Here is a 22,049-nt window from a genome sequence, read left to right as displayed (position 1 = left end):
AGGACCTTGGAGTACTCATCTCTAATGATCTAAGTGCCAGAGCCCACTGTAACAACATTGCCAAAAAGGCATTAAGAGTTGTAAACCTAATCTTGCATAGCTTCTTCTCTGGTAAATTATACTATTAACCAGAGCATACAAAACATTTGCTAGACCAATTCTTGAATACAGCTCATCTGTCTGGAACCTGTACTGCATATTGGACATTAATACAATTCAGCGTGTCTAGAAATATTTCACAAGAAGAGTCCTCCACTCCTCTGCTTGTAATAAAATACCTTATGCCACCAGACTTGAAATTCTGGGTTTAGAAAACTTAGAACTACACCGCCTTCAGTATGACCTAAAGATAGCTCATAAAATTATCTGCTACAATGTCCTACCTGTCAATGACTACTTCAGCTTCAACCACAACAATACATGAGCACACAATAGATAAAAACTTAAAGTGAACCGCTCCAAACTCGATTGCAGAAAATATGATTTCAGCAACAGCGTGGTCAATGCCTGGAATGCACTACCTGACTACAGGGAGCCTTAAGACACTGTTGGGGACAGATGTCATCTTCAATAGAGGAGAATAGTGCCTAAATAGAACCTAAATTGTTCTCAGTGATACCATTTGCTCAGTAGGAGCTGGAGAATGGCTCCAGAGAAAGACAGAAAAGCTGAGATAAATGGCTGCAAGTATACCAATTTTTAATGTCCCAAAGGTGCTTTTTCAAAAGACAATTGCACTGCCCTCCCCGAAGACATTTTGCTTCTCATCCAAAAAGCTTCTTCAGCTTCTTCAGTACTAGGACTGATTGGGAATACTTTAATTTGGTTCCTTCCAAAGTCAGGGAATGACTGAGAATCTCCATAGACATTTACCAGATTTTAACTTGGTTTTATTCTTGTTTTTAATTTGTTTTTAATTTATGGCATTTATCTGGCTGTATGGCTTTTATTTGTAAACCGCACAGTCACCTAGATAAAAAGGGCAATCTTTACATTTGATAAATGAATAAAATAAAAACATTAAATTATAAGAATAGAATTTATAACACTAGACCTAATGTTAGCATGACCAGGTAGACCAGACGGGGAACATGACCAGATAATCTAATTCTATTTTATTGTGAAGCTACGTTAATAGAATCTTGCAAGTCTCAAAAAATAGTTCTTCCTCCTGGCTCTTTTACAGTCTGAGAAACTAGGAAGGGTATGTTCTGAGCCTCTTGTCCTGCCACTGTCTAGATCTGGGTTATACTCTCTCTTAACTGTCTGTTCCCTAGGCAGCATTTCTTTACCCCATCTTCCAAAGACTTTCACACATACCATTGCACTTATGGCTCATATAATTGGTTGTATTTGCTGAATTACAATCATTATATGTTCCTTCCTTCCTTCCTTCCTTCCTTCCTTCCTTCCTTCCTTCCTTCCTTCCTTCCTTCCTTCCTTCCTTCTGTCAGTGTTCCAGAAAACCCCAATTCTGAGTAAAGACACAGAAGCAAGCATTTTCCAAAGTTCTATTTACTAGAATAGGTAAACTGGCACATCTGGGAAAACCCGAATTTGAGAGGTCCAGGTTTTCCCTCAGTAAATCAAAACCCCCAAAACCATCTCCTCACTCCCCAGTCGATCACATGCTCCAATCAACTTCTGTCCCATCTCGACTCAGCCCCCTGACCACTCCTTCTCCAGATGCTGGATCGCCCTGACCTTGACCGACAGGAAGAATGCTATTATATTTACAGACAACCCCTCTACTAAATCCCCCCTCCTACTTTCCAACACATGAGAAGGTGGCAGCATGGAAGCTTCTGGTCTAATATGGCTTCCAAAGCTGACACCTTCCTTCCTTCCTTCCTTCCTTCCTTCCTTCCTTCCTTCCTTCCTTCCTTCCTTCCGAGCCATGAAGGGCTAACAGGTGTAGAAACACCTTGAATTTTACCTGGAAACCATACTGGCAACATGCCAGTACCTCTAGTAATTTTAGTTCTATTAATGTTCTTCTCAGATAAAGCCCCTGCATCTATTTCTTCAGGTTAATGCTAGTCTTTCCATTTTACTGGATATTGTAACTAGTGATTGTATAATCTCAAAAGCAATATATAAACATTACCATTTTATCATTATAGAATTGCAGAATTAAGAAGGGCCATTTCGGCTATCACATTCGACCTCTTGTCCAGTGCAGGAATACAAAATAAAACATCTTCATTGGGGGATGTCCAGCCTCCAGTTGAGCAGAGTGAAAAGGAAACCACGCTCTCTCTGGAGAAATTGGTTCCATTATCAGTGTTTTATTGGTAAGACTGAACCAGAATCTGCCATCCAAAAATTTACATCCTACCCTATTATTTCACATCCTGCCGTGTGAAACGATGGAAAGCAGGTCTCAGCTTGAATATTCTGGCATGATGAGGAAAATAATCAAGTATCATCACTATCACTTGATTAAATTCCTCATCATGCAAGAATCTTGCCCTAGGTTAATACATTTATCCATAATTATGGTACAAAGAAAATAATTAAAATTATCGTATTTCTGACAGATTGATTTAGAATTAAATACCTTAAGCAAAACATCTCCCTGAAGCCCAAATCCATTAGCCAATAAGGTCCCAATGAAAGGTAGAGCCAAAGGACCGGGAGGCAAATGTCTTCGGGTCCAAAGTTGTCTCAGGAAGAAGAGAATCAGCAGAGCAAGCAGCAAAACGAACAGAATTATCCCTATTGCTATCATTGTCCTTCTGGAACTTTCCCTTTGATGCTTCTAAGTTGATCTTGAGGCGATTGTTTCCTTTTATCTAACACTTTTTGCTTTTCTTCCTGGTTTCTGTACTTAATTGATTGGAAACTAATAGCAATGTGTCTTTCGATGATGTGTGTAATTAGCGCTGGAATTTGGTCAACAAGAGATTGCCACATTCATTCTCATACTTCTGACCATGTGCACCTTAAGTAGCAGAGGAAGATTTTTTTTTTTTTAAATCAAGGACATGGAGTGGGGTGAGAACAAAAGCAGTTAGAGAAAGAAAGTCATGCATCATCTCTAGAGCCACTTTGGTGAATGAAGCAATTTATACATGAAGTAAATAATTAAATCAATAACAAGCAAGAAGGTGATTGAAGGAGAGAAGAGGGGGATTCTTATCCTTCAGGCATGGACCTGGCACCTAATGAGACATAGCAAGGAAACCAGTATTTTGGTGGTAAGGAATAAAAAGAATAATAAAAATATTGGGCCATAAGGCAAAGCACAAAGAATAGCTAGGTGCTACTCAAGCGACCTGATCTTTATTGGGGTTAATGATGCTTCAGAGTTGGGCAATTGTTCCTGGTAGAGCTTTAGCATGGATTATTTCCAGATGTGGTCATGGATTAGGCAGCTGGATTATTGACATCATTTTTAAGGAGGTATTTCTAAACATCCATAGCTCTCTATCTATAATTTGCTGCTTGAATTTAGGGCACCTTTCTATCAAGAACATCTGCTGCAGAATCCATTACAACAGCCCTTCCTGATTAGCATAGTGGTTACACTTGTTTTAGTGGCAAATGGCTGCACAGCACCAGAGATGGGTCTCAACAGTAGGAGGCCTTCATGAAGACGTTCCCTTATTTGTAAGCAAAGTTGAATGAGGTTTTTTTTTTTATCATGATAATGTTGTGATACTGGCCTTGCAAGGCTAAGTATGAGACATAACCCTGGACTAGATAATATCTTTGTGGCAGAACAAGTTTTTTCTGTATGTTTCATGGATGTATGAAACACCATGATTTTCATCATGATTTCCAAATAATGCTGGCATAGTATCATTTTAGGAACCTATTGGATTATACAGTCCTAGTTCTTTTTTTTAAGAAGACATCTCTTTATTATTTGAGTGACGCAGGGTTAGAGGGAACCTCATTCATATGGATTAATATAACTTGTTGACAAAATGGCAATCAAACATAATCAAAAGATGACTTGCTATTCATTTCCATCAATGAATACATAAAACAGGAGGAAGAGGAAAAAGCATCAGACAAAAGGATACAACTGCCTCCAGATCTACGGTAGTAGTGAGCATCAAAGAAAAACAACTGGCAGAATAATGATGGTGATAGGTATAATTTTGTTGTTTTTGCTGCTTGTTCTGTTGATTCTCTTCTTCCTGAAACAACGCTGGACTCGAAGACATTTGCCTCCTGGTCCTTTGGCTCTGCCACTCCTTGGGACCTTATTGGCAACTGGGCTTTGGCTCCGTGAAGATTACTTCTTTAAGGTATTTAATTCTAACTAGTAGTATGCAAGATAATTGTTCGATTTCTCAATTGTTTTCTTTATACCAAAATTATTGTATAAGTTATCATGCCACAATATACAGATAAGACTTGTTTATAACTGCTTCACTGAGAACAATGTGAAACAATGGGACTGAATTTTTAGAAGGCAGTTTTTACTTCCATCTTACCCATAAATATTTGATAATGGAACCAATTTTTGAGAGAGAGGGTGGGTTCCCCTTCATTTTGTTCAAATGAAGCTAGACATGCTTCTGTTGAAGTATGCTTTGTTCTTTGTTCCTATGGTGGGCAATAAGTAAAACCTTATAACCTAAATGGCCCCACTAATTCTGCAAATTATAATTTAAAATCATAATTTTAAAAAATGTTCTGGGTTTGAGTTCTGAAGAGTAATTTCTATTTTAGATACATTAGATAAGGACTCGTGTAGCTGGTTGGAGAAGACAGGAATAGAACAGTTTTCTCCTAACAGACACTTATATATCTGCTTTGTATGTGGTATACTATGACCTAGATCTGTGATGGTGAACCTATGGCACACGTGCCAGAGGTGGCAAGCAGCGCCCGCTCTGTGGGCACGCGAGCTGTCACCCCAGGTCAGCTCCGCCGTGAATGCGCGTGTGCCTCCCACTAGTCAGCTGGTCTTTAGGTCTCTGCTGTGCATACGTGGGGCAGGGTATGTGTGTAAGGGCCCCATGTGTGCATGCGTGGGACAGGGCATGTGTGTAAGGGCTCCATGTGTGCATGCATGGGGGTTGTTCGCACATGCATGGGGGCTATGCACGCATTGCATTTTGGGTGTTCGGACATGTGTGTGTGCATTTGTGCGTATGCGTGCGAGCTTTGGACACTCAGTCTGGAAAAGGTTAGCCATTACTGACCTAGATATTGGTACTTCTAAAGTCTAATTTAATTGCATCTCCACTTCCAGCATGTTCTCCAGCTCCATGTTCTCTTAGCACTGTAACATACTTTTGCCTAGGAAAGAAAATTGTATCCTTTACCTGGATTCCACTATAGCAGTGTTTCTCAACCTTGGTAGCTTGAAGATGGGTGGACTTCAACTCCCAGAATCCCCCAGCCAGCACTGCAGAATCCTGGGGGATTCTGGGAGTTGAAGTCAACCCATCTTTAAGCTACCAAGGATGAGAAACACTGCACTATAGTGTTGGAGCATTCACAACCTCTGGAGGTAAATTGTTCCACTGGTTGATTGTTCTCATTGTTAGGAAATTTGTCTTTAGTTCTAGTTGTTTTTTTCCTTGGTTAGTTATAAACAAAATAAATAGAAGGATGTGTTTTCTTAGAAAAATAATTCAGAAAATCAGAAAGAAATTCTCAGCAGGAATCTTAGATAGAGAAAAAAGAATTCTAAAGAGAGAATTGCATATGGTGAACATCTTAGAATTCAGGATTTAAGAACACCCGTAGATGGCATCTAGCATTAAATGGGAATAATCCTATATTTGGTTATAACACGTCTCATCTTTGATTGACTCGACAGCCTGTTAAACGATATGGAAATATTTACTCCTTGTGGTACGGGCGACAACTTATGATAATTCTCTCTGGATTCAAAGCTGTGAAAGAAGGAATGACCACCTTCCTAGAAGAATTCTCAGTTCGAGTAGAGACTGCTTTCTTGGATGAATTTGGGAAAGGAAGGGGTAAGTCCAAATAATTGTTATTGTAATAATAATAATAATAATAATAATAATAATAATAATAATAATAATTTACCATTATTTATTATTATTAACCATCAAACTCTTCCCATTTGTCGTAATATTATGCATAGCATAAGAAGAAAAAGACATAGTAAACAAAATGATTTACTGGCATGAGACAAGCAAAAGAAACCAGTTCTCTGCCCTAAGACTGGCTGTGTGGTTGTGGCTGGGTGGTCATGTGACTGGGTGGGTGTGGCCAATTTGATATCACTCATGTGGGTAGTGCCTGTATGGGCCAGGGGAGGTTGGGGAGGGAATCCAGGGGTCTCCGGTGGATGTGGGGGGTGGGAGCGGGAGGAAAGAAAGAAAGAGGAAAAGATCCCTGCCGGCAAGGCATTGAAACTGATGTTCCCAAACACCTCGCCCCATTGCAAATATGGCATGCCGTTTGGGTGGGAAATGCCTGGAATTGGTTGGCTAATGGCGTGAGAGGAGAGGCGGAGAAGCAGGAGGGGTGCTGAGCCGAGCGGATAGTAGCCCACTGAAAGAAGGGGGCTGAGGGAAAGTGCATGGGCTACGGCATGCTGTGGAGGGCTGTCGCTCATCCCTTTGCTTGGCTCTACCTGCCGTCTCCTCAGCGCTCCCTCCCTCGCTCATGCTCTACCTCTCCAGTCTAGCTTGATGCAGGCGGCAGCTCACAAATTGCCCTTTGCAAGCCCACTGTTGGTGAAGCTGGGCGCCGGTGAGGACTGTGTCAGCTTTGGAAGCCATATTAGGCTGGAAGCATGTGATCGACTGAGGTCTGAGGAGATGGTTTTGAGGGTATTGATTTACTGAGGGAAAACCCGGACCTCTCAGATTCGGGTTTTCCCAGATTACCTATTCTAGTAAACAGAACTTTGAAAATGCTTGTTTCAGAGTCTTTGCTTGGAGTTGGGGAGTTTTCTGGAATGCTGACAGACTGGCTTCTTGCATATGTTTGTCAAGCTGTGGGGTGGAAAATGATGATTAGAGCTGGCCAGGACAGAATAACTTACCAGCAGTTGGTGCAGTTCCCCATTACCTGATAAGTATTTCATGGGTCATAGAGGTTGGATTTCTAGTAGCCTTGGTCTCAGGCTGTTAGCAACAATAATTGGTGGCAGATATTAGAGATGTCCTCCAGACATGATATCATGGAAGATGAATAAACTATTTGAGCACATTTTACTGGGCAATGTAAGGGTTAGGTTTTGTAGTTTCATGTACAAAAAGCTGTAGATGGGTCCAATGTTACTTAGGAATTATAATCCCTATGGCAACCATGAGCTTCCCCCTGGTTATCTCACCCAATTGGCAGTTACATAATAGACTTAATGTTTACCTCAGAAGAAATGGCGCATGATCTGGAAATGGAGGACATTGTCATCAGCGGTTACTTTTTTTTTGAAAATAAATTTTAATTGGAGTATAAATATTAAAAAAAACATAGCATGACATATACACAACAAACATTTATACAACATATAAACAAAAAGAAATTATGTTTCCTTCTTAAGCATTGTTTCAAAGTGACATTCTACTTGTTATATATTTCTTCACCTCTCCTTAGTGTAATGACATTTTCTATACCGGCAATATTTCCCCTCTAGGTTACTCTAGCGGTTACTTTTTTTTTTTTGGTTGGGTTACCGGACTACTGAAACTAAAGCCCATAAAAGCAAGTTAAAATATTTTAGTCAATCTTTGGCATATAAATGTAATAGGAACTTGATTAAACTAGGCGAATAAAAAAGCCATTTGCCTATTTTGGTGGTTGATTTCAACGTGTTTTTTTTTTTTTTAATTTGATTTATATGCCGCCCTTCTCTGGAGACTCAGGGCGGCTTACAATGCGTTAAGCAATAGCCTTCATACTTTTGTATATTTATACATAGTCAGCTTATTGCCCCCACAAACTGTGTCCTCATTTCACCTACCTTAGAAAGGATGGAAGGCTGAGTCAACCTTGAGCCTTGGAGAGATTCAAACCAGCAGTAATTGCAGGCAGCTGTGTTAATAACAGGGTGCTTAGACCACTATACTATCAAGGCTTCCCACGTTGTGGGAAGAAGGTGCAGATTCTCCCTGAGAAGATCCTGTCTCTGGTGCCTATAACAGAAGTTCTTGTACATGAATAATTACACATCTTAGAAGGTTTTGATGTCCATCATATATGACAGAGGTTGGCAAGCACTGTATCTGTGGTCACCACAGCACTTATGTCTCCTAGTGTCCATGTGAATCCCAAAATAAATAAATATTTTGTAAAGAAAAAATAACATGTCCAGAATTTTACAAAAATGTCAACATGTCACGAGGTTTTGGTATTCCCACCTGAAATTCAGAAAGATGTTTGGCAAGAACTGGACATCACTGTTTTTTTTAACACAAAGGTAATCAGGAATCATTTAACACTGTCTGCTGATGCCCTCAGGAATTATTCTTTCCAATGGCCACACCTGGAAACAGCAGCGACGTATTGGCATCACTTCTCTGCGGAAGCTGGGCCTGGGAAAGAAAAGCATTGAGCATCAAATAGAAGACGTGGCTCAGACATTGGTGGAGATCTTTAGACAAACAAAAGGTATGTCATTTAGGGTAACAACTCAAATCCCCATCTGCCAAAATCTTTTCCTTTCTGAGTATTTTAAATAAAAATAGATGCATTCAATTGGTGTGTGTTTTTTTTTTAAAAAAACCAGACAGTTCCCATTTCTCTTCCTTCACCCCCTGCCAGTCTCCCAAATTGATTAGACAGGGGAAATGACAAGATGAATTAATTCTATTTTATTGTAAGGCTACATTAACAGAGTCTTGCAAGTTTGAAAATACAAATCTCCTGAAGTTTGTTTTTACTGCCTGATAGGTTTAGATGGGATCCTTTTGAAGTTTCCTTTTCTTCTCATTTTTTTTTAATTTGATTTATATGCCGCCCTTCTCCGGAGACTCAGGGCGGCTTACAATGTGTTAAGCAATAGCCTTCATACTTTTGTATATTTTATACAAAGTCAGCTTATTGCTGATTACTCAGTTTGGGCTCCTCCCCACTTTATCTAATTCATTATGAAATATCTTTCATTGCAGGGCAGCCATTTGACCCTTCGTTTTCAGTACTAAATGCAATTTCTAATGTCATATGCGCTTTGAGCTTTGGACGTCCATTTGATCTTGAAGATGAAAATTTCCAGAAGCTGGTTCAAGCCCTTACAATTATTTTGGATTTTATTGGTGACTCTTTTCATGTGGTGAGTCATGTTTTCTACTAAGGAAACAAACTATGGTACCGCCAGTATTTTCATAGAACCCTAGAATGGACAGCATAGAGGAAGTTTCTTTTTTCATGTGTGTGTATGTCTGTGTGTGTGTCCTTCAATGAGTCTTGACTCTTGGTGAGAGCCTGGAGAAGTTTCCACAGATTTCTTGTCAAGATTTTGGAAGTGGTTTAGCATTGGTCACTACCTAAATTTTGACTCAAGGTCACCATGTCGACTTAATGCCTGCTTAGCACTAGAATTTACTACCTCCCAGTTTCTAGGCTGGTGTCTTTACCACTACACCAAAGTCATTCTCCCCATGGAGGAATACATCATTTCAGTATCAGGAGCAGATGGCCATCCACCCCAGGTCTAAACACCTCTAGCAAAGGATAGTCTACCACTTCATGGGTCAGTCCATCATTGAACGGTTCTTCATATTTTTTTCTTCATACACGACCAACATCTACTTTCCTATTATTTAAGCCTTTTGTTTCTGCCAAGTCTTCTGGAATAATTCTGAACTATCCTGCCTCTCTTCTGCATATGGCAAGTATTTGTCCCCTGATGGTCTTCTTTTTCTCCTGGCTGAACATACCTACTGCTTCAACCTTTGTTACTGGTTTGCAATTGTGAGAGTGTGCTTTCCGTGCACACGCAGAGCGTCAAAAACGGGATGTGATTACATCCGGGTGGGTGGGCGGAGCCTCCTGCAGCCACCGCTACCAGTTTGCCCAAACTGGATAGAACCAGCTGAATACCACCATTCTACTGCTTCCAATTCTTCCTTTTTTTTTTTTTAATTTGATTTATATGCCGCCCTTCTCCGAAGACTCAGGGCGGCTTACAATGTGCTCAGCAATAGCCTTCATCCTTTTGTATATTTATACAAAGTCAGCTTATTGCCCCCACAAACTGGGTCCTCATTTCACCTACCTTAGAAAGGATGGAAGGCTGAGTCAACCTTGAGCCTTGGCGAGATGCGAACCCTGCAGTAATTGCAGGCAGCTGGTCTTAATAAGCTTAATAACAGGGTGCCTTAAACCCCTGTACTACCAAGGCTCTTTTAAGTTTTTCCTCCCAGGACCCTTATCATGTCAGCTCTTCTCTCCCAAAATGCACTTCAATTTGTAAAGCTGTTTCTAAAGCACAAGGTAGAGATCTAGAAGCAATATTCTAGTGGTGTCTAAATAATGAGAAATAAAGAGGAAGAATGATTTCTCTGGATCTGGATACTAGATTTCTGCTGATCTACTCTAAAATCTATACAGATAGCCTGTCGACTCTGAAGCTAGCCTGACTGAGGCCATCTTGGAGGCTTCAGTGCTGCCACAATGGTATAAAGCTTTTATATCCCTTGGATTTTTCCTACTCGTGTGTAAGATTTTGGATGGGTCCTTTCAAAATTCTCCCATTCTCTAAGACATTTTCTTATCCTTGAGGCCACCCATATTTTTTTTGTCATTTCAGAAAGAGAGAGAGAATAATGTAAGGCCCAGAATGCAACCTTATGATAAACCTCACAACACCTCATTATAGCCTGAAGCAGAGCAAGTCATACAGTAGGTCTTCATTGGGTACTATTGTTTAGTCACCTCTGTCCCAATGTGCAACCAATATTTCACCATGTTTTCTATTATTATCTCATGTGAAAAATGGTTAAATATTTGGCTGAATTCAGCATACACTAAGGAGAGAGAGGGAGGGAGGGAGGGAGGGAGGGAGAGAGAGAGAGAGAGAGAGAGGAGGGGGAGGGAGGGATGGATGGAGGGTGAGTGGGTGGGTGGATGGGTGGTACTACTGGTTCTGTGGGCATGGCTTGGTGGGTGTGGCTTAGTGGGCATGGCAGGGGAAGGATACTGTAAAATCTCCATTCCCACTCCATTACTGCAAAATCCCCATTTCCTCCCGATCAGCTGGGACTCAGAAGGCAAACAATAGATGCAGGTGGGGCCAGTCAGAGGTGGTATTTATTGGTTCTCAGAACTACTCAAAATTTCCGCTACCGGTTCTCCAGAACTGGTCAGAACCTGCTGAATACCACCTCTGGTGAAAGGGCTTTCTTTTCTATTCACACAAACAAGCAGACAAGCAGTGGGTTGGACTAGAAGACCACCAAGGTCCCTTCCAGCTCTATTCTATTCTAAATTCTAAAAGCAACTCTGTGTGGGTCTGCATTGGGACAATTGTCCAATACAGTATCTTGGAATAGCATTCAACATTCCCTTTTCCCATGAATCTATAGCTTGACTATTTCAGTCTAATAGCTTGGAATATCCCTCTCAAGCTTCCAACAGCTTGAGTCCATAGTCATTGCTATCCTACTATCAAGAGCCAAGGAAATCAGGACATCCAAATGTTCAAATGAGTATACATTTTTATTGCAAGCTTAAACTCTCTACGAGAATCTGAGCTACTAACGGCCTAGGGAAATTTGCAGGCGTTGAGAAAGGCATTCAAAGCATTATCTTGTGGGCATGCAGGGACTCATGATTTATGATGTGTTTGACCCTTCCCTGCTTTAGTTATGGCAGGGAATAAATAACTTTTCTCTTTTTCTGTTAGATGTATGATTTGTTTCCACAATTAATGAAGTACCTCCCAGGCCCTCACAAGAAAACCCTGGCTTCTGTGGATATTATCCATGCATTTGCAAAGCAGGAAATAGAGAAACACAAGGAATCCCACTGTCTGCATGAGCCACAAGATTTCATTGATTACTATCTTCTTCAGATGGAGAAGGTATGGATTTATTGTGATTCAATACACAGGCAAGGAATTATTATATTCCTTGCTGTAAATAAACAGGCAGAGCTACTGATAACGTATTCCTTCATCTTGGATTTTTCTTTCTTTCTTATTCAGCTCCAATTGTGAATATATCCCAGTGGTGGGTTGCTACTGGTTCTACCAGGATCGGTGAACTGGTAGCAGCAACAGCATGAGGCTCTGCCCACCCACGCTGTACGCTTCTGCACATGTGCAGAAGCATCATGTGCGTGAGTGTGCATGCATGCACGAGCGAATCAGTAGTGACGGGTTTTGCAACCCACTACTGATATATCATCCCATGCTTTGAAATGAGAACTATATTGTTTGTCTCCTTCTGTTAGGCATGGAAGGTGTGGGGAAAAGAGAAATCAATGGCTTCTGTTTGTTAGTCTCCCTTATTCCTCTGCCACTCTTTTTTCTAAAGAAGTTCCATTACGAAGGAAAAAGTATTAATAGGGTATGGATTTTGATAAATTCATACTTAATCCCTGCAAAGATTGGGAAAGGACAGATACTTTCATAGCCTTGACCATAAGTAAAAATGTAAATTATTTTAAAACAAGGAAAAAAAGGTCATCCTTTCCAATGTTTTGCGGGAAAAGACCCAGAATGATTTTTTAGAAGTAATTTATCAACTTGTGTTCAGTTTAGCATTGTACACGAAAATATTCCATAGGGCAGGGACCACAGCAGGAAAGGATCTTCTCCCGGAACTTTTTTGGCAGATGAGATCTGAAGTGGGCTTCTTCTGCTGGATTGAGTGGGATAGGATGATTAGATCATCTCTAATGATGTAAGTGCCAGAGTTCACTGTAACAGCATTGCCAAAAAAGCATGAAGAGTTGTTAACCTAATCTTGCAAAGCTTCTTCTCCGGTAATATTGTATTGCAAACTAGGGAATATAAAACCTTTGCTAGACCAATCCTTGAATACAGCTCATCTGTCTGGAACCTCTGCTCACAACAGAATACCTTATGCCACCGGACTTGAAATTTTGGGCTTAGACAACTTAGAACTACGTTGCCTTTGGTCCGACTTAAGTGTAGTACACAAAATTATCTGCTACAATGTCCTACCTGTCAATGACTACTTCAGCTTCAACCACAAAAATACACCAGCACACAATAGATACAAACTTAATGTAAACTGCTCCAAACTCAAAACTGAATGCAATATTCCAAATGTGGCCTTACCAAGGCCTTATAAAGTGGTATTAACACTTCACGTGATCTTGATTCTATCCCTCTGTTTATGCAGCCTACAACTGTGTTGGCTTTTAACACAGTTCTTAACAACTGCATGATTCACTGTCTTCTGGTGCTTTGACCCCCCTCTTCTCTGTGGCAACCCCTCAAATATCGGAAGACTGCTATCATGTCCCCCCTGGTCCAAATTGGATTGCAGAAAATACAACTTCAGCAACAGAGTAGTCAATGCCTAGAATGCACTACCTGACTCTGTGGTTTCTTCCCCAAATCCCCAAAACTTTAACCTTAGACTATCTACTGTTGACCTCACCCCGTTCTTAAGAGGTCTGTAGGGAGCATGCATAAGTACATCAATGTACCTACCATCCCTGTCCTACTGTCCTCATTTATTCATACCCATTTGCTATGTTCATAATCATGTTTATACTTATATCTGCTATCTTATACATGCTTGACAAATAAAATTAAATAAATAAATAAATAAATAAATAAATAAATAAATAAATAAATAAATAGGGAAATCTCATCAGGGTGAGTTGTCTCCTTAGATACCCTGGATGCAACACCTTGAATTGGACCTGGAAGCAAACTGGCAATCAGTGCAACTTATACAACAGTGGTGTTACATGGGCCACCTGAGTGGCCTCAGGGACTGTCCATACCGCTGCATTCTATACCGTTATCTCATCCAAATACTCTTCAAGGGTAGCCCCACGTAGAACATGTTCCAGTAATCCAACCAAGAGATGTCCAGGGCATGAGTGACTGCATGGGCCTCACGATCCAGGAAAAGGCACCACGTGAAGTTGCACAAAGATTCTCCTAGCTATGGCTGCCACCTCTTGTTTGAGCAGGAGTTGTAAATCTAGGAGAACCCCCAGAAACAAAAATAACCACAGGAAAACTACTTAGAATTCCTTGTAATTTTCATTTCCCATTTGAAATATCAGAGCAGGAATGACCCCGACTCTACCTACAGTGAAGAGAACCTGGCTCAGTGTATTTTTGATTTCTTTACTGCTGGAACAGACACAACCTATACTACTATGATGTGGGTACTGCTCCTCCTGACAAATCGTCCCGACACCCAAGGTGAGCGAAATCTGGGCTGTGGGAACAAGGGCCAGTTTCAGGTTCTAGAACACAGAAGTTTTATTTGAAGGTATTTGAAATATTAAGGGCCGTTGAATGATGAACAGAATCTATTCTTCATGGTAATTTTCCTATTTGAATTCCTGAACCTAAAAGTGGGAATATGAGCTTAGTAAGATTAAAGGAAAGTATATGTTGTACATACAGAGAGCCTTCTCTGATATCAATAAAATATTGTGCGAGGAACTAAAAACTAGAAATCAGTACAATGTAAAACAATTGAGCACATTTTAACTGCAGAAATCTACCAAAGTTTTTAGATTTGTTTTTCATTTGCAGTTTAAATTGCATGTAGAAAACCAAATTAGAGTATGATAATGAACATATAAATTTTGAAAAAAATTGATTGAGATTATTTTCAAAACATTTATTTATTTCTTTTTAAAATTTAACCAGATTTCCAAACTGGTTGGAATTCAAATCAGGAGATTGACTTGTCTGAGGAGAGTCATTGGAATCTTTGAATTAAATCACCAATTTACCTCAATATTCTCAATCAGCTTGGATTGGATCTAGTCCTGTTCCAGACACCTTAATATGGCACTCCACCATGACCCTCAAAAGGAGGATGGGGTTAATTGGAAGGTTAGCCTAAATCCCAATGTACGAATGAATAAATAAATAAGTGAAAAACAATACTGAAAGCTAAATTTGTAGCAGGATCCAATCTGGGTGGGTCACCAGAACCAGAGGTTTACTCTTCTGAGCATTTGGACTCATGCTGAGCCCATCCACAGGGAATTTCTCTCTAGCAAGTGTGTTGTCTCCATTCCGGTAGAGAAAAGGCTCCTGCACCACGGCGGGAGGGGGGCATTTTTGCCGTCCTCGGGCTCCGGAGGCTTTCCTCAAGCCTCTGGGAGGGCGAAAATGGCCTCCCCAGGCTCAGGAGGCTCTATGGAGGCTGGAAATGGGCCTGCTTCCAGCCTTCCTGAACATCCAGCCCATTTTTCACCCTCCTTGAGCCTGCACTTACCTGCATCCAAAACGGGCTGCATGGGGACTCCTGGTAGGGGCGAGGTGGGTGAGGCCAGCCAGGAGTAGGATTTGGGGGTTCTCCGAACTACACAGAATCTTAGCTAGAGGTTCTCCCAAACCCCTGTGAACCCCCAGCAGCCCAGCCCTGCTCTGTGACTAACCCAGATTGGATTCTGCAACATTAACCTGGGACACGTACATTTGTCTTCATTCACTAAGTTTGCATTTCCTTAATTTTTTCCTAGAGAGAGTGCAGAGGGAGATTAAAGATGTTTTTGGATTGTCATCTAATGCTCTAAAGACTATTCTACATCCTAAAAGTATTACTGAGGACACTATTAATAGACGGTTATTACTGCTAATGCATAATTTTTATAAGAACGCAAGATCCAAAGTTCACGATACAAGGCCACCATGCCAACAGGATCCCAACTCGGAGAGGAGTGAGGCAGGGGTGTGTTTTAGTCCTCTGTTGTTTAATGTATATATTAATCCACTTGAGGCTAAATTGAATTGATTAGATCACCCTCCAAAGTCAGTAAAAAGGCATATTACAAATTTATTGTATACAGATGACATTGTACTTTCCCACAAACATTATTCGGATTCATATGAGCCTTGAATGCCCTGACCAGCTATATTGCTGAATTAACTATTCTTTCCCACAACTTTGAGCTTTTTTCTTACAGAGGATAACTATAAACCAATAAAGATTAGAACTATTTCATAAAAACTCCAGGTTCGAGACCCGAGCACTGTATGACAGGGTGAGCTCCCATTACTTGCTCCAGCTCCTGCCCACCTAGCAGTTTGAGAGCAAGCAAAGGAGAGTAGATAAATAGATACCACTTTGGTGGGTAGGTAACAGCATTCTGTGAGCCTCGGTCAGTGGTAGGAGTCAGCCAGTTCGCACCACTTTGGGAGAACTGGTTGTTAACTTTCTGAACAGTTTGGCAAACTGGTTGTTGGAAAAAATCATTAGGGCAGAGAACCGGTTGTTAAATTACTTGAATCCCACCACTGGCCTCAGTGTATAGTCATGCTGGCCACATGACCATGGAAATGTTTTCAGACAATGCTGGCTCCCTCGACTAAGAAACAGAGATGAGCACTGCCCCCTAGAGTCAGACATGACTGGATAGGAGAAACCTTGATCATTACACTTTATGAGCTGCCATTGTGCCCCCGTGGACAAGGGGCCACTGAAACTACAGTTCAGGCCCTGTTATATTATTCCCTCTAGTCTATAAGGATTCTACATTCTTTTTTAAACTCCTTACCTGGTAATACATTCTGGGAAATTCTCATCTCTGTTATGTACAGGTGTTACTAGTGGATCAGTATGACACCGTTTCTTTGAATGTAGATAAACTCTTGTGTAAAAAGGTAAAATGAGGCCACCTTGATGATCTCACCATAAATTGAAATGTACTATTGTGTCATGTTCTGTTTAATTGTTTTAAAAGTTTTAATTTTTAACTCTGGTCTGTGCCCATAATAAAGGATTGATTGATACTTCTGAGGATTAAAATTGGGAAATGAATGAATAAACAAACAAAGGAATAAAAAAACACAATACTGAACATGAAGTTTCTGTTTTCATTATTGTTTTCTAGAGAAAGTCCAGAAAGAGATTGAAGATGTATTTGGTTCCTCGGGGTCAATTTCTTACCAGGATCGGAAGAAAGTGCCCTACACCAATGCCGTGATTCATGAAATGCAGCGTTTAAAATATGTCTTGCTATACGGAGTTCCCAGGCAAAGCACAAAGGATGTGATGCTGAGGGGATATCACATTCCAAAGGTGGGAAATATGTTCAGGATGCATTGCAGTAGCCCAACGTGGAAGGAAAAAGAGAATAGGGCACTTCGAAGGTCTCTGTTCAGGAAGTGCCAATTAGTCGTGCAAAACTGAATAAGCAAGAATAGCAAAAACTTTTCCCCCCAAGTTTTTTATCTTTTATTTTTTATAAATGTATCAAATCAATACGTGAACAGTGTGGCACCTTGGTGTCATACATTCTAATACAAATAAAACTAATAAAGTTAATCATAATTATTACATTCAATCAACTTATATATTTCTAGTAAATAATATGGATTTCTCTTAGGTTGCAATCTTTCATTGTTCAATTGTTCCACTTTTTCTCTTGTTATTGCTTTCATTTTATTATATAAAAATGTATACATTGATATTCCCCCTTCTCTTATTTCTATCACCTATTCTAGCTTTATTAAAACACTTTTCCTCTCTTTCCTTTCTGACTTCTAATCATGTCACCTACCTAAAAAAAAAAAAGAGAGAGAGAGAGAGAGAGAGAAGTAAACAATATCAGAGGTTATCAAAAGCCTCTTTGCGTCCCCTTTACAGATTCAATCTTCTAGTATAACATTCAAATATCTCCTTAATTAAATAGCTTCCTCATTTTCATATTTAGGTCTCCAGAAGTCATGGGGTAATTAAAGGTAATCCAATGTTTACACTTTCTTTCGCATAGGTATTTCCAAATTTGTAATTTTTCCTTTCGTCAGCAGGTGGCACTCTGCACTTAAATTTCAATTTACTAGTCAATCTACATTTGATTGTAAAACAGTTTTAAAAATAGAATAGGCTTTGTAGGTAAATAATTCCAGCATTTTCAAATTCAAGTGAAAAAGCAATGCTGATTTTTTAAACCCATAGTTCCAGCATTTTAGAATGCCTGTATTTTTAAAGAATAAATTGTTTCCTCTCTCTTTAAATCTCCTCCTTCCAATTGCTAATCACTTTCCAAATGCTTGTTCACCATTTATCAGATAGATCTAAATTAATAGTTCCTCCCCATTTCTTTGGGGTTAAAATTTGAATAGAAAGAATTATTCTCACCCAGTTCACACACTGTTCCCCAATGTCCATTCCTGCACTTTGCTTAGATGGGCATCTGCTATCCCAGCTTTGTGGCAGCCATCTTAGGCTGTCTCTTCTTCCCATCGTGGCATAGAGGGAGAAAAGAAAAGCCCTGGATTTTGGCAGAAGAGTTGCATTCTCTCCTGCAACCTCACAGGGTGCCCCTCCTTAGCTTTGCTGCCCCCACAAGGCAGCTTTGGTTCAGAGCCCACTAACAGGGAGAAGCCAGCACAGGAATGGAGAGCTTGTGACTGGTATCGTGGGAAGCTCCACTCCTCTCAAGAATAGCAAAAACTTTTGAAGGATGAATTATGGATTTAAATCCAAACACCTCTCTGATTTTAAAATTACAACCGTAAACATTTTATTTTCATCCTAGGAAGACAATAAGAATTTAGGGGTTGAATTTGAGAGCAGAACTGTAGTCATGTATAGCCATGTTTCTTTGTCCCCTTCTTCAAGAGACAAGGTGACATTAGTTAAGAGAAAGGAAGCTAAGCTGTTGAGCAGCCCCTGCTCTCAGAAACTGCTCTGAGAAACGAACAAACATGGATCCGTAAAGGCAAGCTATGAGCAAGGGTTTCATCAATATTGTTTAAACTTCTTTGCCTCTTTCCTTTATGAAACTGTTCTTTTTAATTGTCTTTTTTTTAAAAAACAGGGGACCGTTATTGTCCCAGACTTGCGCTCTGTTCTTCTTGATCCTGAGCAATGGGAGACACCTGAAGAATTCAATCCAAATCATTTTTTAGATAAGGATGGGAAGTTCATTGAACGGGAAGAGTTTCTGCCCTTCGGAATAGGTAAATCCTTGAGCCCAAAGCAGCTCACTTCTTATTTCATGTAGTTTTATATTAAATTTATATTCCACGCATCTCCTTAGCAAGGGATTCTGGGCAGTTTACAACTTACGGATTCCCACCACCACATTACCTGAGTTGTTCTGTTGATGCTCTAAGTAGGAAATCAAGGAATCCTTATTTCTTCTAGTAGTTGGGGCAGATCCTGAACTAATCCGGAACTGACAAGATTAGCATGAATATTTAAGTCCCTAGCCAAAAAATGGTCAAATGCAGTCTAATTACTCTGAGGAGGGCAGGAGGAAAGGATGTTTTGCCAAGTATTATTCTCACTTTCGTCCAGACAGCCAGATGGAGCAAGCAAAGAATAAGAAGAATAGGTGTGTGATCAGTGAAAATGGAATTCTTATAGATTATGTCCATACCTCCTTCCTCTACTCCAGCTGTAGCCTGATGCACTGTAAAAGAAGTTGCTGGACAGAAGGTGAGAAAGTGACTTCCCTCTTGTAGGCCAATCTTTGGAAAAATATGCCAGATCATGGATGCATAGCTTTGCCTTTGAAATGGTACACCATCTACCATGTTTCCCTGAAAATAAGACCCTGCCTTATATTTTTTTGAACCCTGAAATAAGTGCTTGGCCTTATTGCCATGCGCTCAAAAGCCTGATTGGACTTATTATCAGGAGATGTCTTATTTTGGGGGAAACAGGGTAGTTCGACCTGAGTTAAAGTCACCCCTCTGATAGGTATCAACAGAGTTAAATGGGAGAAAACATCACTAAGAATGGAATCTGCTGGAAGATACTAGGATTCAGCATGGAAATTTATTTTGGCTGTTATCAAATGTTTCAGATTTCCTTGCTGATGGGGTACACCAGTGGTGGGTTCCTCCTGGTTCCGCCCGGTTCCGCCAAGCTGGTAGCAGTGACGATATGATGTCACCGAACCGGTTCTGCCCCCCCACTGCCCCCCGCCCCCACGTTATTCTTACCTTTTATTTGGCCCCACCCCCAATCTATTGCTGCCTCCTGAGTCCCAGCTGATGGCTAGAGGAAAAAAAACTGTTTAAACTCTTGCCGCGGGGCTTCAAAGGGCCGCCCTACAGCTGATCAGTGTTATAAGAAGACAAATGAATAGACCGGTGCTTGCAAAAATAAATGGGTAGACCAGTGCCTGAAAAAATACATGAGTAGATCAGTGCCTGCAAAAATAAATTGGTAGATCGGTACAGCTCTGCAAGCAGTTAAAAGCCTGGTAGACCAGTACCTCTGCTAAATCCTAAATAATTGTCACATGACCATCAAGCCACACCCACAAAATAAGCCATGCCCACAGAATCGGTAGTAAAAAAATTTAGAACCCACTCCTGGGGTACACTCTGGATTATTATCTGCTCCATCCATGCTTTGTCTCCTCTATAGGTCTACGTGCCTGTGCGGGACAGCAGCTGGCAAGAATTGAGATCTTCATCCTTCTGACCAGCCTGTTGAGGGCCTTCAACTTCCAGTTGCCTGAAGGAGTGAAAGAACTCAATGAAGAACCTGTTGCAAAGATATCAATGCACCCATACCCTTACAAACTGTGTGCTATTCCCACAAAGGCTTAAACTTTAAAAACACCATAAAAAGTTTAAACTGTTTCCTATATGCCTCTTGGCTTAATTTATTCTTTTTCTTTCATTTATTGTACTTTAAAACTTTTTCAGCTTATTGCTGGGTTCACAAACTTACCTAACCATGTCAACCAGGAGGTCACGTCTGAATGATATGCTAAGTAAGTTTGTTACATTTTAGCTTAGTTTTCTTTTGGGTGCCAATAAATGTCAGCTTTGGAAGCCATATTAGGCCAGAAGCTTCCATGCTGCCACATTCTCATGTGTGGGAAAGTAGGAGGGGGGATTTAGTAAAGGGGTTGTCTGTAGACATAATAGCATTCTTCCTGTCGATCAAGGTCAGGGCGATCCTGCATCTGGAGAAGGAGTGGTCGGAGTGATGTTTCGAGATGGGACGGTGGTTGATTGGAGCATGTGATCGACTGAGGAGTGAGGGGATGGTTTTGGGGGTTTTGATTTACTGAGGGAAAACCTGGACCTCTCAGATTCGGGTTTTTCCAGATGTGCCAGTTTACCTATTCTAGTAAATAGAACTTTGAAAAATGCTTCCTTCAGAGTCTTTACTTGGAGGTGGGTTTTTTTTCTGGAATGCTGACAATAAACTCATTACTTTCCATTTAGTCCTTGAATCTTCCTTTTCACGCAGCCTCGTTCAGGCTGATCTGGCATTTAAAAACAGCAATCTAAACCCATGCCAGGTCTACTTATCAGGTAAATGAGGTGAATGAAATGAAGGGGCAAAATATGAGACCAGTACTAAATACTGAGCTCACATTCCCCATGAGCGGTCACCATATTTCCAATTATCAGACACTCCAGATATACTCCAGATATACACTGCCCTGCCCTGATTTCCCTGCCAGCCATTCCACCTCTACTATTTATTGATCTAAAAGCAAGTGTTGCGCAGGTCACATAGGCAGATGCAGGCACCAATAAAATCTTTTTATTGCCCTACTATACCACAACAGATGAGCCTAAAATGTCTGGCAAAGCTCCAGCCCCAATTTTCCCAAAGACATCCACCCTCAGTCAATGCAACCTTCCCCACAGACTAGATCCAATAGTCACCAGAGCCGATTCACAAGGCAAGGAGGAAGTCTGTAGTCCTTATACAAGGTTCAAAGCCCACAAGGCAAGGTCCATAGTCCACAAACAAGGTATAAAATACAAGAAGAGATATTTTCTAACCATAGTGGACGACTTCAGCAGGTATGGGTTCGTGTACACACTCAGCCACAAGAATGAAGCGTTCCAGAAATTCAGGGAATTTTACAAAAGGGTGGAAACACAACATAACACAAAAATAAAACAGATAATGACAGACAGAGGATCTGAATTCCTATCCAGAGAATTCTCGAATTGGCTGAAAGAGCGCGGGATACTGCACTTTAAATCAACACCGTTTTCCGCA

General features: G+C 40.6%; 1 protein-coding gene across 1 annotated transcript; it reads left to right on the top strand.

Moving 5' to 3' along the window:
* The first annotated feature begins 3,808 nt into the window (after positions 1-3,808).
* LOC117679767 (cytochrome P450 2J2-like) lies at positions 3,809-21,255 on the top strand. The gene is made up of 9 exons (XM_034441979.3): positions 3,809-4,259; positions 5,786-5,948; positions 8,407-8,556; positions 9,057-9,217; positions 11,792-11,968; positions 14,158-14,299; positions 16,951-17,138; positions 18,883-19,024; positions 20,445-21,255. Exons 1-9 carry the CDS (start codon positions 4,089-4,091, stop codon positions 20,627-20,629), a joined length of 1,479 nt encoding a protein of 492 aa, XP_034297870.2. The 5' UTR covers positions 3,809-4,088; the 3' UTR covers positions 20,630-21,255.
* Positions 21,256-22,049: the final 794 nt, after the last annotated feature.

Source organism: Pantherophis guttatus, chromosome 6, assembly GCF_059756535.1.
Source record: "Pantherophis guttatus breed Tessera chromosome 6, ASM5975653v1, whole genome shotgun sequence".
NCBI classification, from domain to species: domain Eukaryota; kingdom Metazoa; phylum Chordata; class Lepidosauria; order Squamata; family Colubridae; genus Pantherophis; species Pantherophis guttatus.
This window is presented reverse-complemented; position numbering and strand designations above follow the sequence as displayed.

What these genes read in the sequence shown, in the direction of transcription:
- LOC117679767 (XM_034441979.3), top strand. Translation starts at nt 4,089, where the DNA reads ATGATGGTGATAGGTATAATTTTGTTGTTTTTGCTGCTTGTTCTGTTG. An exon ending in ATCTTCTTCAGATGGAGAAG is followed by an intron (nt 11,969 to 14,157) that starts GTATGGATTTAT and finishes TTGAAATATCAG; the next exon opens with AGCAGGAATGACCCCGACTC. An exon ending in GTTTCTGCCCTTCGGAATAG is followed by an intron (nt 19,025 to 20,444) that starts GTAAATCCTTGA and finishes TCTCCTCTATAG; the next exon opens with GTCTACGTGCCTGTGCGGGA.